We start from the raw sequence: 16,737 nt of genomic DNA on the forward strand, positions 1-16,737 counted from the left end.
ATCAAAGTTGGGGATCACTGGCCATCAGAGAGTGGATTTCCCCCACAAATTTATTGGTCCTATGTCTTTTATCGAGCAAGCCTGCCTTGATTTTCCGTTCAGCTTGCTCGCGTTTGTCTTGAGCTCGTTGTACGGCTTGTTGGCATTACAGGTTATCTTTCGGGCGTTTTTGTTGAGCTCAAAGTACAGGTTGTTGTCTTTTCTGTTCGTCTCTCTAGCATTCTCTTTAGTGTGTTGACGTTGCTCTTCAGATTTCACTTTGCTGGCGTTGTTGGCTTTGTGATATCTGCAGTCCGTCAGTTCTGATTCTACGAGTAATTTCCTGGTGTATCTCTTCGTATCGCTGGCATTTCTGCTTCTGGGAGATCCTACATATTTTGCTTATCAAGGATTTGGTTTTAAGATCCTGATTTCAGTTCCTGCCCCCAAAAGCATTTTTGGAATGGTTATTACTATTTATAATCATGCACACCACATACTTCCACATCAGAACAATTGCAGTCCAAAATTTATTATTTAAACATGTATGTCTTATACTGGATCCACAAATGCCTTCACTTCAATATGTGGAATATTAGGAAATCAACATATACCAAACAATTGCTTCAGGAGGTACATTTTCTATATATCTATATCTATCTGTTTGTTCATCTTTCTAGATGCCAAAAAGAGGATTGCAGGCCTAAGGACTGGTTACAGCACACCTTGGAATGTAGCCAGTCTACCTTCAACACAGAGCTACACAAGGACCGGCCACAAACATTTGGATGGTTGGACGATGGAAGGTGGAAGTGACCAACGAGGCATAACAGGCGGCAGCAAGAGGGGAAAGAAAGCACGGCAGCACAGGAAAGCTAGTACTCAAGAAAAAGCAACAGATCTGTGAGTTTTCATCGATATGATATTTTAGAAGAATGAAGGGTTCGTGCTTATTTACATTGTGGACTTCAAAAGATGATGCATCTCCCATCAGGTTTCCATTGATTAGTCAATCCAATCTAAGATCGGTGATCATATGTTGGGTCATGAAAGTCATTCATTTTCTAAAAGTATCCCTCATTCAGTGGGGAGCCAAACAGTGTACAAGCAAAAGGTCTTGCATTTCAAAAGTTAATTTTTTTGTTTTGCTCATGATGCCATTCAGGCAGGAAAATGTATCCAAGACTGAGCTTTCCTATACTTGGTGGGTGAAACACTGCCCCTTATTGTTTTTTTTTTTGGTTTTTTTAGATATCTCACTCTTGCACCTCTCTCCTCGAATTTGTCCCTCCACCCCAAAACTCCATTCCTCCGTCCTCCACACTCATCACAATACGTGTAATCGGGATGGGTGAGCTGCCTCTGCTTGCCTTTATGACCGAGCCCCTGCACCATCATTTACCAAATAAACAATGGATGTTTGGGATGATGACAAAAAGATAAGCCGACAAATTTTTAATTCTTTCCGCTTTAATTGATTACTGCTTATGTTATTGCCATCAACATGCTCAATAAGTACTGACATTGTAATCAGATTTTGGTGAAGAAGCAAATTACAGGCCGTCATGTGATTTTTTTTTTGGAGGATGTTCGATAAAGTAAGTGGTAAGCAAGAACTGATAATCCTCTTGTTATTGCTCATGACAAAGCTGAAATCACTTACGGATCTTAAAATGCATTGAAATGGAGACGGTCAATATGATGTTCATTAAAACCAGTATCCATTGCAGAATCCCACTTTGTGCATTTCAGTGGAAAGATATTATAATTATTGCATGAGCACGAGCTAATATTCAGGAAGTAGGCTGATATATTGAATTTCAGGGTTTCATTCTGCTAAATGACAATGTGGAATCATTACACCTGTGAGTACATGATGACAAGTCAATCACTACCTGGAAGGAATCTGGAAGTTTCTGTAGAGAGGTGCTAACTCGATTGTATAACTTTATCTTGAATCAAAACAACTTCAGGGTAAGGATACACATTCGCCTGGCTATTGCCAAATTTTCTATTACACGTGTCACTGAACCCCTCTTGGCATTCTTCATGTTTGAAAGGGCTACCAAATGTCATGTCGTGGAATTACTGAATGTACATTAATCGTGACTTATGCACAAAAGTGCCCATAACAGGTAAGAGAAGCCTGTTCAAATGTGTTTAAGAAACCATCCCTAATAATATTGTTTTTATGACTTTTATGTCACTCCACATATTGCTGAAGACGTTTTATATAGTTTTTATCCTTTTATAAGTTCGATATTGAACAGTAAAGAAGGGAGGGAAGTTGATGTAAATGTCTGTGCTAAAATTGTATGCTTTGTAATGTAATAAATATCATGCTTTTAATTGTTTCATTTATTTGCCTTTCATTTATATCACAAGTTGGATCACCTGATCATGATGGGGTTATTTAGTCTTTCGCAAAGCATCAAGAACGCTGTTCTTAACTAAGATGAAATCATAAACAGGCAAAGCCATAAATGCATGAACACAAAGGGGAACACACCAACAGCAGCAGCATAGAGTGTAGAGGGACAACAACAGCAGCGTAAATAAAGGGACACTTGGAGGAATAATGGGCGAGGATAAAAACATCGGAGCTCAGAAATGGACGTTTTACACCTGTAGCAAAAATTAACTAAAGAGTGCAACATGGCAATAATAGGCCAGGTGGCCTCATTTCGTTGTTTACAGTCTACAGAATCATGGTAACACTCGTTAGACTCGGTGTAGTCCTGCAGAGACTGTGGATTCACTTGTATAGAACCACCTTTAGAGGCCATTTTTCCCCACAGAGCAGGGGTTGGCCTTTTTCGGGCACCATGGCCCCCTTTTTGAAGCAATGTTTTATGGCCGGACGCCCTTCCTGCCGCCAACACTGTTAGTCGCCTCTTGCGACACACAGGGAATTACCAATGAACGGGTACTCAATTTGCCGACCTCGGAAGGATGACAGGCTGAGTCAAACCCTCCTGGCGTTAATTTAGCAATCGACCGGGATTCAAACCCAGGATCCTAGGATCCCAAGCCGCACCCTAACCGCTAAGCCAACACCAGGCTACCATGGATTCACTTGTATATTAATTTATATTGTGCATATGTAAAAATATATATTTAAATGAATGACCAATTTACATTGGAATGTGCAGGTGCACTCTAAAAGTCGCCTCTCTCTCCAGATAGTGACATCTCTTACGGATGAAAAATCAAAATCATAACTGGATTAATTTATGAAACCTCCCACCCACCTTTGGATGGTTAAAAGTGGCGTCATTTGAGTGGAAACTCAAAATCATAATTGTATTGAGGAATTAATGAAACCTCATACCTACTTTGCGACACCCGCTGGAACCCCGAAACGTTCCACAGAAGGTTTGGCGGGGCTAGCCCCAAAACTGAGGGAGTTGTTCAGGGACGGACAGACAGAAGGACACTCCTGTTTTTATAATATAGATATATCGGAGTCTCAGGGCTACATGAGTTTGAGTGTAAAAAAGAATAAGAAAATTGTTTTTGTTGTTCAGAACTTGGATAAATGCTCAGTAAGTTGTTTGTAGCGACAGCAGCATGGTAAATTGTAAAGATTACTGCAACAATGTGGGGTTCCACAATAGGAACTTGTCTAAATTGGATTCATATATTCAGCCTGTTTTTAAAGGGCCATGGTTGGTGGAGCAGAATATAATTCCTCAAGGAAGAATATATTGGAAAAAAAATTCACAGCATGCTGATGAGACAAAATTGCAGAATTAAAATAATGATTTGGTGAATTGTAGGGAAGATAATGCCTCAAGAAGATGAAGATTAGATAAGTTAGAAAAGAGCAGAGCCATGTATTTGTGAGAAATAAATTAACCAACATTGAGTTATGGCGATATGGTCGTTACATCCACAGCCCGTCCCAAATTACCTTGAGGCCTAATGGTGAACCACAAGGTGTGTACTGGTTGCCACAGTAGCCTGTGGAACCAGTACACAGTTGGAGGGACAACGACACAAGGAAATTACCCCGTGCTGAAGGTCAACAGTTACCAGCTGGGTTTTTATTGACAATAACAAGGTAGTTTTTCTGAGACGAACTCAACTTCCTGAAGCTTAGAATTGAAATTTTGAAAACAGCAGTATGAAGAATTTCCATTTTTATCTCTGGGATACCAATGTGATGTCCTTACAACTGCACCCCGTATCCAGTGTTTATAGTCGGTCCTTCCATATGACCTTTTGATACGTTTTCAAAAGGACAAGTAAAACTATGGGCTACAAACCACCTTTGGGCTTGAATATTAGAGGGATGCTTCTTGATCAAAGCGAGTAATGACCATTATTTTTCCACTCTGCATTTTTGTCGATGTGTTGCCTCCGCATCATAGTGACTTTTCAAACGTCATTGGCATCTAAATATATTCACTGCTCATCAAAATGTACAGATCATTTGTTTTCCATTTAATGAACTCAGAGACATCAATCATTCATAACCAGAATCAATGCCATGTCATAACTATATAACTTTTAAAATGTTCCTTTGTAATTGAGTCATTAAGTATAAGACTGGTTGAAATAATGGCTGTCTAAAGAGTAAATGTGACTGGTTTTTACCACGACACGCAACCACACCCTCACTGTGGGCTATAAGTGTGCCCGCACATTGGGAGCATTTCTTGGAGCCCCATTGATTGCGAGTTGACAATTTCACTTGAGACAGGTTGCTACTGCATCACAGGTTAAAAGGAGAAATTATTATTCTGAAGGTAATGCGTTGTCACACACCTCAGTGCAGCAGTTTGAAACATATAACAATCAACCCCGCTTGACGTAGTAATGTAATATTTACATTCTTAATGGTCATTACCATAACAGAAGTACACTAATAGACAACATTGTGTAACTACGGTAACTATAACTAGAGCTTCCAGGGAAGCAGAACTCAACTGAACTGACTGGACAACTTCACACACCAAGTTTGATCAAAATCCATAAATATTTGTGGACGTTAAAGTCTTAACGTCGTTTCGGAGCTGAAAACGATATGGCGACCTTTGGCGGCCATTTTGTGACGGATCGGGTTGGAATGCAATAGCAACCTACCTTGTGTTGTAAGGGTTAAACATTCTAAGTTTGATCAAAATCTGTTAATATTTGTGGACGCTAGAGTATTAACGTCGTTTTCATGACCAAAAACAAAATGGTCGCCTAAGTCCGCCATTTTTCAACCGATCGGTCTGAAATGTAATACCAACCTGGTCCTTGGGGTAAGGATGCTGCTTGTCAAGTTTGATCAGAATCGGTTGATATTTGTGGACGCTGGAGTGTTAACGTCGAAAAGTTGACGACAGACGACGACGACGACAGACGACGACGACAGACGACGGATGCCGGAGGGTTCAGTATGTGATGAACTCAACTGGACGGTAGTCCAGTTGAGTTAAAAATGAAAACCACTATTTTTGTGACATTGCCCGAACCCCATCCTTTGGCATCCCTCCAAAGTTTATGCAAAATTTCAGCTAACCTTATACCTTCATAGAAAGTCTGTGTACACAAGATGAGGAGGAACTAATTCACATTGATTCATCCTTCTTCAGACATTTTCTTTTTTTATGCTGCCACCACTGAAGGTCTGCTATTGTCCTGCTTCTTACTCATTGTATCATTTCGCAAATACGTCGTCACGTTATTAATACCACTTCTTGATATTCGTCATCTCACGTCACACCTCATTTTAAAAGCCAAGCCTTTCCTTCTCGAGCATTTTCAGAACTTACAAGACTGAGAGCAACGCCAGAATACATCAATAAAGTAACAAATTGGACGATTGCAAAATTGCTGAAAGAACTACTGTACAGTACTTTGCTTCACACATAAATATACTGTAGTGTAGATTGGCCAAGAGGAATTGTAAGAGTGTTACCTTAGAAGTGTAACGAGTTGTTATTAGTCGAATGGATGCTGGTATTAATGGATTTCTGGGTTATTAAGTTTGCCTCCGATCGATAAATATGCCCACATTCATTGAAGGAGAAAGAAGATGTACCACCACCTTCAACCACTTACTGAAGAGATTTATTTTTATTTTAATATGTCTGGTAATTATTTATACTCCTCCGTGGTGAAGTTGCCGGAGGCATTATTTATTTTATGTATATGTATTTGTACTTGAATATAACTGTCATTTATCAAAAAAGAGTAATATCATAGTTAACTAGAATGGCATTCAGTAGAGAGCATACCTTTGCCAGGCTGAACAGTTTACGTTTTATATTCCACTGATAGGTCATATCTGAATCCGGATCTGAACCATAATCAAATTGGCTTGTTCTTGTCCCCTTATCCTCTTGTCGGCTTGTTTTTGCCGCTGAAAAGCATCCCCCTAGCATGATACTGCCACCACCATGCTTCAGGTAGGGATTGCGTTAGATGGGTGATGAGCTGTGCTCGGTTTCCGCCAGACATAATGCTTTGCATTCAAGCCAAATAGCTCGGTTTTTGTCTCAATAAACCACAGAATATTTTGCCTCATGTTCTCAGTCTTTCACCTGCCTTTTTGCAAACTCCAAACATGCTGTCATGTGCCCTTTTTCTCAGGAGTGGCTTCCGTCTGGCCACTCTTCCATAAAGCCTAGATTTATGAAGTGCTGCAGAGACTGTTGTCCTTCCGGCAGGTTCTCCCATCTCAGCCAAGGAACTCGAGTTCTGTCACAGTGGTCATTGGGTTCTTGGTCACCTCCCTGACCAAGGTCCTTCTTGCCCGGTTGTTCAGTTTGGTCGGACGGCCAGCTCAAGAAAGGGTCTGGGTAGTTCCATATTCTTTCCATTCCCTAATGATGGACTCACTGTGCTCTTGGGAACTTTCAACACACTAGAAATTGTTTTATACCCTTCCACAAATCTATGCCTCCTCACAATTCTATCTCGGAGTTCTACGGACAGTTCCTTGGACTTCATGGTAGAGTTTTTGCTCTGACATGCACTGTCAACTGTGGGACCTTATATAGAAAGGTGTGCTTCTTTCTTCATCATGTCCACGAATTGGCCACAGGTGGACAACAATCAAGTTGTGAAGATATCTCAAGGATGATCAAAGGAAATTGGATGCATCTGAGCTCAATTTGGAATGTCATAGCAAAGTGGTTGAATACCTTTTAAAGCAAGACATTTAAACTTTTCATGTTTAATTCATTTGTAAAAATAAAAAATTGCACTTTGACATTATGGGGTCAGTGTAGATGGGCAGATCAATGACAAAAAATCTCATTTTAATTCATTTTAAATTCAGGTTGTAACAACTGAATGTGAAAAGTCAAGGGGGTGTGAATATTTTCTGAAGGCATTGTAAATACAAGTGAATTCTTTGTATTTTAAATGAGAATGCCGTGTATAAATGGAACCAAAAAACTCAAATTTTTCTCCTAATAAAATGAAGCTTACAAACTCACCTCAATACTTTCAATAGCGATATAGCTAAACCTAATTTTAAGAAGCACTTGTACACCTGCAAATAAAAAATAAACCCTTGAGATTAAATTTTATTTTCATCCAAGATTAAACACCGTGATGTTTATAATAAGGATGTAAATAAGTACAACTTTAAAAACCACCGAAATCATGCAAACAAAACAAATGCTGGAGATGAAAATCTATTTTTAGCACACTCAATTTAAGACTATACATTGTGATATTTGCAACAAAGACGTTAATAAGTATTATTACAAAACAAACACTGGGAACACATGCAAGCATAAAAATAACATTAGTGATAAGGTAGGATTTGGAATTGAATCACATATCAACGCCTACAATGGAAATATTAGAACATTACTTTATTGATACAAAAATCAAGAAACAAGGTCAATAGCTGAAGGAATCATTAAGACATCCTTTTATTGAAGAAGGAATTAAGCAAGTATTAAGAGAACATTATACTGTTGAATTATATGTAGGAACGAAGGTAGTCATTTGAAAGAACTCTGTGGAAGATGTTGAAACCAAGGAAAAAATACATGTTCGAACAAATACCTATTCTATATCAACTTTTGAAGATTTTCTAACTTGTACGCTTTATAGAGAATTAGATAATTTTGAATGGAAAGTACAGCAAACAGAAGGAAGTGATTTTAATACTGACACACTTAGTTTATGCACATTCATCTTATTAAGTCTAACCCTTTAACCACTTTTTATATTGAACTCCCAAAATCAATCAATTTTTTTTATTTTTTTATATGCAGTAATTGATATTTAAAAATAACGCTCTGTACTTGCTCACTTCTATCCTCTGTAATGTGAATACGTCTATTAAGTACATATTAGAATGTAGTTATTGCTACTCGGGCACTCTTGTCACATACATGTGGCAAACCAATTTGGGTACAGAAATTACACTGTATCAATTTATTGAGTTATTTTGCCTCAGCAAAGATTGTACTCCACTTCAAATTCACATTCTATATCCACCCTATTGGGTGGGTAAACACCGAGTGATTTATAAAACAGAACATTGATTACCTTCAATAAAAATGGACATAAATTGTACACATTCTGTAAGAGTTTGCTTTTCATTCGTTCATTTGCATTAAATGAACATTTGCACTCTTTTATTAATCTTAAATCGTAAGCTTTTCATCAAGTTCATTAAAACATGCAAAATCACATGTGGTATATAAGAAACGTGCACATAAAATACGTAATATGTATATTGTATACCCTATTTTAATCCAAATCTCATTTACTGTACATTTCTGACTAGCGGACAGACAGCAAGATTGGCATCAATCACCGAGGAAGGAGTGAGGTGGCTTTTACTGAGGAAGATCATTATAATGATAACCAGAGCGAAGTCGATGGCATGCCATCGCAAATTCACATGCTTTCCACCTAAAGCAAAGTTAAAAAATGACAAAAACTTCCACCAGGAATGACCCAATATCAAATTTTGAGTTAAAAAAAAACATCCTCTGTTTTTTTTTTTTTTTTGCAAGCATGGGGATAATAATGTGAATCTGTAGCAGAAGGTAGTGTTTAGACACTAGGATGTGAAGAAAAACTGCAGTGGAGATTTAAAGTAATGGAAAACTAGCAGCGCTGGCAATTCCACAGTTGTTGTTTCGTCCTCGTGCCATCAGAATGTAGCCATTATCACCCCAATCACGACTCCAGCTATAAGGGGATAGAAGAGATCAATAAAACGAAATAAGGTGTTAGAGGGTAAAATATAACCATACTCACATTTTATTAATTGTATGTCTGCCTGTCTTTCTCTTGACCGTAATAATTGTTGGGGTGCCATGAAGGCCATAGCAATCAGGAGCCATCTTTTTATGCTGTGTACAAAAACTAGGCTCATTGGAGAGGTAGGTGAAGAAGGTAGGAAGGCAACGCACTGACAGTAGGGTAGTCGGAAAATATGTGGACATAATAAGAGGATAAACAAACAGGAGAAAGAGACAGAAGAGAGAAAGAAACATAGCAACTTGTAAGTAGAAGCCGAGGGTTAATGAGGATAGGAACGATCACGGTAGGGACGGAGGATGGCCTGACTTGGTAATACACTGACAATTTTGTGGCTCGGGAGGACGATTTGGATTGAACATACTGTGGAACATGATCCCACAAGTGGGAGAAGACAAAATAAAGAGAAATGGAGAAGAAAGGAACAGATCTATTTATTACATACGCAAAGAAATGTGGGGGTTTAGGTCGAAACATACACAGTGTATACTCGGGGTGGGGGAGGGGTCTTCCACTTGACAGACGCACAGATAGCCTAAATACTTGGAAGTGTGGTTTTTTGGGAAAGGTGGAGGGAAGTGCAGAATACCACAAAGAAAAACTCAGAGAAATTAGACTTATGCAAGAGAACCTTCCATAGCAAGACATTCATATATGCAACGAAAAATAACCCAAAGGGGAATAAAGAGTAGACATTATTGTGAGGTTAATCCGTCATTAAAAAGAAATTGGCAAAATATGCTCCATCCCACTCACAATACAATGTACATCACCAAAATTTCTAATACTCTACACAACTGCCATTGATGCTACATATGTCGTTTTATCACTGTCTCAGTCAAACTCTGCTATCTGCCCAAAAGCAGCTCTACGACTATCTTCACTGTTCCTGTCCCATCTTTACTCTATCTGCCCTTCCTCAGCAGTCCTGCGGCCAAGTAAATCTGTCTGCACTCTTTTATTAATATTTCTTTCCTGTCTCGAGAACCTGCTTCCTTATATGTTCGTGCCTCCTATCAGGCCTTAAAGGTGACCAATTCCAACTCAATTTGTAACCTATATAATGCTTCATAAGTCTGAATATACAGTGCCTTCAGAAAATATTCATGCCCCTTGACTTTTTTCACATTTTGCTGTTACAGCCAGAATTTAAAATGGATTGCATTGAGAATTTTTTGTCACTAATCTACACATAATACTCTATAATGTCAGTGGATTTTTTTTTAGAAACTTTTACAAAATAATTAAAAATGAAAAGGGGAAATGTCTTGAGTTAATAAGTATTCAACCCCTTTGCTTTGACACTCCAAATTGAGCTCAGATGCATCCAATTTCCTTTGATCATCCTTGAAATGTCTTGATTGGACTTGATTGGAGTCCACCTGTGGCCAATTCAATTTATTGGACATGATTTAGAAAGAAACACACCTTTCCATTTAAGATCCCACAGTTGACAGTGCCTGGCAGAGCAGAAACCCGAGTATGACGTCCAAGGAACTGGCCGTATAACTCCGAGATAGAATTATGAGGAGGCATAGATTTGGGGAAGGGGATAAAACCATTTATTGAATGTTGAAAGTTGCCAAGAGCACAGTGAGGTCCATGATTAGGAAATGGAAAGAATATCGACCTACTCCGACTCTTCCTAGAGCTTCCCATCTGACCAAATTGAGCAACTGGTAAGAAGGGTCTTGGTCAGGAATGTGACCAATAACCCAATGGCCACTCTGACAGAACGACAGAGTTCCTTGACTGAGATGGGAGAACCTGCCGGAAGGACAAGAGTCTCTGCAGCACTTCTCGAATCTAGGCTTTCTGGGAGAGTGGTCAGATGGAAGCCACTCCTGAGAAAAAGGCACATGACAGCACGTGAAAGACTGAGAACATGAGGCAAAAGATTATGCGGTCTGAGGGGACAAAAATGTAACTCTATGGCCCAAATGTAAAGTGTTAAGTCTGGCGGAAACTGAGCACAACTCATCACCCATCTAACACCATCTCTACCGTGAAGTATGGTGGTGGCAGCATCATGCTACAGGGATGCTTTTCAGTGGCAGAAACTTGGGAGACTTGTAAGGACAGAGGGAACAATGAATAGAGCCAAATACAGGCAAATTCTTGTGGAGAACTTGCTTCACAGTGCAAAAGACCTTACACTGCAGCAAAGATTTACGTTCCAACAAGCATACAGCCAAAACAACACTGGAATGGCTTCAGAACAATAACGTAGAAGTTCTTGATTGGCCAAGCCAATGCCCAGGCTTTGATCCCATTGATAATCTGTGGAAAGACTTGAAGATTGCTGTTCACCGATGCTTCCCAACTAACGTGACAGAGCTTGAGCAATTCTGCAAGGAAGAATGAGAGAAACTCCCCAAATCCAGATGTGCAAAGCTGATACAGACGAACCCAAGAAGACTCGAAGCTGTAATCGCTGTCAAAGGCACTTCTATGAAGTATTGACTCAGGGGTCTGAATACATATGTAAATTAGATATTTCTGTATTTCATTTTAAATTATTTTGTAAGAGATTATTTTTTTAATTCCACTTTGACATTATGGGGTACTATGTGTAGATCAGTGACAAAACATCTCAGTTTAATCCATTTTAGATTCAGGCTGTAACACAGCGAAAAAAGTCAAGGGGTGTGAATACTTTCTGAAGACACTGTATGAAGAAAAAAGCTAAATGCACAGTATAAGGAAGTATTTTGGACTGTAATTTGAAAGGGAACAACAGCTGGAACTATAACGGCACTCGGCATAGAGCATACCTCCGCCAGGCCGATCAGTTTGTTTTTTAACCCACTGATAAGCCAGATCTGGATCCGGCCCTGAACTAAAATCGAATCGGATTGTTCTTGTCGCCTAACCAACTCATCCAGCTAGTTTTGTCTTGAATCGTTGAATTTATTTATTTATTTTTTTTGTGAAAATTTTCACAAAATCGTTTTGTCAATCGAATTGAAACATAATGCTTAGTATAGTTTTGGCCCTATCACTCAATGGTGAAGAATCACTTAATGATTTTAAAAATTCTCGTATCTGGATCCATATTTGGATCTTCACCAAAATCGAATCGATTCAACCTTGCCACAATCCAACCTGTCCACAAAGTTTCTTCCGAATCCATCTATAACTTTTTGAGATATTGTGCTATATATCGTTTTTAGCCCTAATGCTCAATGGTGAAGAATCACTTCACCAAAAATTCTCAGATCCAGATCCGGATCTTCACCAAAATGGAATCATTTTGTCTTTGTCACATGTTCAATCTCCCCACCAAATTTCGTCCAAATTCTTCCACAACCTTTTGAGATATCCTGTTCACAGACAGACAGACAAACAGACAGACATAACCAGGGGGGGGGGGGGGGGGGTGAAAACATAACCTCCATCCACTTTTGGTGGCGGAGGTAATGAGGAGTAAATATAGTGACCAGTGGTTCATTAGAAATGTCAACGGCAGTAATTTGCGAGTTGAATAGCAAAGCCTGATAAAACAGTTGATCAATGAAGGCTTTATTATATATTTGAAGGTGCTATAATAAAAGTTTGCTTAGGAGCTGAGACTGATAACAATGGGCGAGGAAGGAATAATATTAGGCTGTCATAGATGTCCAGTGGCATGGCTATGAGATCTGTCTGACATTGAAGCTGAAGATTCTCCTTAAAAATGAGCGAATAGGAATCTTCAAATTGACTCTGAATATGATGCTAGTGTTGGTTGTTAACGCCTCCAGGAGAATGGGAGGAGGCAGCATGCTGTGGGATCGCAGACCATTTTACCTGTTTTTAATGATCCAATACTTGTGCCCGTTTTGCTCTTGCTCCACCTTGCCATAGCCCACAGCCAGCACCGCGTGGTTCAGGAATGAGCTGTTACAGTTTGGTTCAAAGTATACACCTGTCGGCAAGCAGTGAAACATTCCCATGATCAAATTCATGTATATGTCATGCCAGGATTGTTGACATCATTATGTCTCGTCCTCCTCGTACTGTAGGAGATGTATGTTTTTTTTTGCTGTGTTTCTTTATTCTCCCCTTTCTTTCCAATAAATTACAATTGCACACCATTCCATCATGTCTGAGTCGATCCTCTTCAACTTTGGTATGAAGATATGTTGGTCCAATACACCCAAGACCCCTATTCATTTTTGAGGTTGAGGTCTCTGTTCCGATTTAAAGGAATCAAAGGTGAAGCACTAAAATTACACATATTGCCTTGGCATTCCCTTGTACTAGCATTGAACCCATCGCTTTGCTGACGGTAGTTGAACAACATAACTTACTAGTGGGGTCACCCATGGGACTCCCACGGGCATGGACGTCTTCATTTAGATATTGCACATTCAGTTTTACAAACTGGTTACTGGCAATTTATCAGATCCACAAATGATGTAATCAACACAATCTATTTACTTCTGATAACATGTGAATGCATGTGCGTGCACATGGGAAATACAGTTTGAAATGTGTGATTACATCTCATGTAAAATGTGACTTCAAGAGCTCAAATCCTCTCCCTACCCGCCCCCATCCCTCCCACATCACGCACACTGCACCAGGGAGTGGATCACACACAGGGGAGTGGGTCACACACACACACACACACACGGAGGGGGGGGGGGGAGGAGTGGGTCTCACACACACACACACACACACACATCTTGTTTTTTCATTTCTGTTCCTCACAATTCTGTGTCTCTCTTATACACACACACACACACACACACACACACACACACACACATCTTGTTTTTTTCATTTCTGTTCCTCACAATTCTGTCTCTCTCTTATCCACACACACACACACATCTTGTTTTTTCATTTCTGTTCCTCACAATTCTGTGTCTCTCTTATCCACACACACACACACACACACACACACACACACACACACACACACACACACACGGGAGTGGGTCACACACACACACACACACACACACACACACACCCGGGAGTGGGTCACACACACCTGGTTTTTTCATTTCTGTTCCTCACAATTCTGTCTCTCTCTTATTCACACAGACACACACACACACACACACACACACACACATATATATATATATATATATATATATATATATATATATATACATATATACACATTTATACATACACACACACACACACAAACACACTGGGGAGTGGGTCACACACACACACGGGGGGAGTGGGTCACACACACACACACACACACACACACACACACACACACACACACACAGGAGTGGGTCATACACACACACACACACAGGGGAGTGGGTCATACACACACACACACACACACAGGGGAGTGGGTCACACACACACACACACACACACACACAGGGGAGTGGGTCACACACACACACACACAGGGGAGTGGGTCACACACACACACACACACACACACACAGGGGAGTGGGTCACACACACACACACACACACGGGAGTGGGTCACACACACACATCTCGTTTTTTAATTTCTGTTCCTCACAATTGTCTCTCTTATTCACAGACACACACACACACACATATGCACACACACACACACACACACACACATACACCCTACACACATGCACACACATGAGACACACATGAGACACACATGTCTTGTTCTCCCGACTCATTCTTTTTCTTGCTGCATCCTGTTCAAGTCTACGTTGACGTTCGTCTATGGTCTCGTTCTCCCGTCTCATTCTTTTTCTTGCTGCATTCTGTTCAAGTCTGCATTGACGTTCATCAAGCCATTCATCGACCGTCTCGTTCATTTTGGGAATGGGAGTTTCCACACAACGCATGAATTTTCATGATCCCCAAGAGGAAGAGGAAGTGTCGCCGCGTAATCATCAAATGGCAAGTGAATGACATTTTTAAAATTAAAGATTTCAAATAAACTTATTTAAAGTGTATGTGCACATAACTTATCAAATAAGAATGAAGAAATATCTCTCGGCAATTTCCTGTCTGTGTTACTTGGGCGGTGTAAGATATATCGAGCCGTGAAAAGCCGCAATTATTCAATATATCTCGGCAATTTGCCGTCTGTGGTGATACGTGAACAAAGCTTCGCCCCTCTCCCCACATTGTTGACTACGTAAAGTTAAACATTTAATCTTGGCGATGGAAACGTCCGCCGCGAATTCTTCATAAATCTCAGCAATTTCCTGTCTGCGTCATCTTGGGTGGTGTAAGATATTGTTGTGGATATGAGGATTGTGGTTTTTTTTATTGTGTTTTTTATTATTAGTGCTTTATTCTGGACCCTCCTTACTCCAGTTATGTATAAAGGTCAAAGGGCGTCCCATAATTAGGTCATAAACAATCACGTCAGCCAATCATAGATTTCCCCCTTTGTTGATAGTTATATCTTTATTATGTGTATTAGGGTAAGGCCTTGTCTTCCATTAAGATGACACTCCATTGCACCAAGTGAAACAAGATAGATCCCCTTTCATTCCCATTCCCAAAATCTCCATTTCCAGCTACATCCCCTCCAAGTCTCCATTGCCAACCGCACTGGGCAGTTTGCCAGGTTTGTTACAGCGGTGGGTTGCTGATTTCGCCCCAAAGCCGCCATTAAGCATGTGCTCAGCTCGGGGAAGAAGGGCGTGCCCGCCCATCGTCATCAAGGGCAGAGCCAGAGGGCCGTGCCGACCAATCAGGGCCGAGGCGAGCTGACCGATGGGCGTGTCCTGAAGGCCGGCGGCTTGATTGCTGGAGGCGCTATAAAAGCGCGCGCGCAAGAAGCAAAGACGTTGTTGAGTTGACTGGTTGGACCAGATGAGCTTTTACAGAAGTGGTTGGACCAGATGAGCTTTTACAGAAGTGGTTGGACCAGATGAGCTTTTACAGAAGCAGATGAGCTTTGACAAGACGAGAGAGACGAGTCCTGGAGAAAGCACGTGACGTACACAGCCGCAGCAGCAGCAGCAGCCACAGCAGCAACAACAACAGCAGCTTGGGGCCTGGACGGCAGTTTTGAGCAGGGCCGCGAAGGAACGGCGGCTGCTAAACACGCCGATCGTGCTGCAGTACCCGTTGGACCTTCCTCTCCCTCCAGCCATCCACCTCCTGCCTTTCCATCCTTTTGTGTACGTGAGTTTGTTCTGTGTGTCTTGTCCCTGGGTTAATTAAGACTGTAGGTAAGCTAGCGTTGCACTGTGTCTCTGAATTCTTCTGTAAATTATTTTCTTATCTTTCCTTCTTCCTTGGTTACTTTTGGTTGTAAATAGTAAATAAATTATATTCATATTCCTTACCCTTTGTCTTTCTTCTTCTTCACATCCTTCGCTTTAGTCTTTTCCCCATTGAATATCTGTGGCGCGATCCGGCCAACGTTCAGGAATCGGGTTAGTCGGGGTAACTGTTCGGCCGCGGTGCCATCCGCTCGGCAAACCAACATCTTATCCGCGGTCCGTAACAATATATCGAGCCGCGAAAAGCCGCGATTATTTAATATACCTCGATTATCCTAAGATATTTTCCGAGATTATTGCGAATTAGAGTCAAAATAAAACTGTGAGAGAGAGCAAG

General features: G+C 40.5%; 2 protein-coding genes across 2 annotated transcripts in view; one reads left to right on the forward strand and one right to left on the reverse strand.

Moving 5' to 3' along the window:
• Positions 1 to 2,328, forward strand: part of LOC137416273 (uncharacterized) — a 76,790-nt gene extending 74,462 nt beyond the window's left edge. The window contains exon 5 of the mRNA XM_068101801.2: positions 660 to 2,328. Within this exon, the coding sequence (XP_067957902.2) occupies positions 660 to 886 (227 nt within the window). The 3' untranslated portion in view covers positions 887 to 2,328. The remainder of the gene's footprint in view (positions 1 to 659) is intronic.
• Positions 2,329 to 7,784: 5,456 nt separating this feature from the next.
• The window catches only part of LOC137416272 (procathepsin L), a 42,790-nt gene continuing 33,837 nt past the window's right edge, over positions 7,785 to 16,737 (reverse strand). The window contains exons 7-8 of the mRNA XM_068101800.2: positions 12,997 to 13,114; positions 7,785 to 9,135 (exon numbers count right to left, since the gene is read on the reverse strand). Coding sequence (XP_067957901.1) covers positions 9,036 to 9,135; positions 12,997 to 13,114 — 218 coding nt within the window. The 3' untranslated portion in view covers positions 7,785 to 9,035. The remainder of the gene's footprint in view (positions 9,136 to 12,996; positions 13,115 to 16,737) is intronic.

This window comes from Myxine glutinosa, chromosome 11, assembly GCF_964187855.1.
Source record: "Myxine glutinosa chromosome 11, kmMyxGlut1.1, whole genome shotgun sequence".
NCBI classification, from domain to species: Eukaryota; Metazoa; Chordata; class Myxini; order Myxiniformes; family Myxinidae; genus Myxine; species Myxine glutinosa.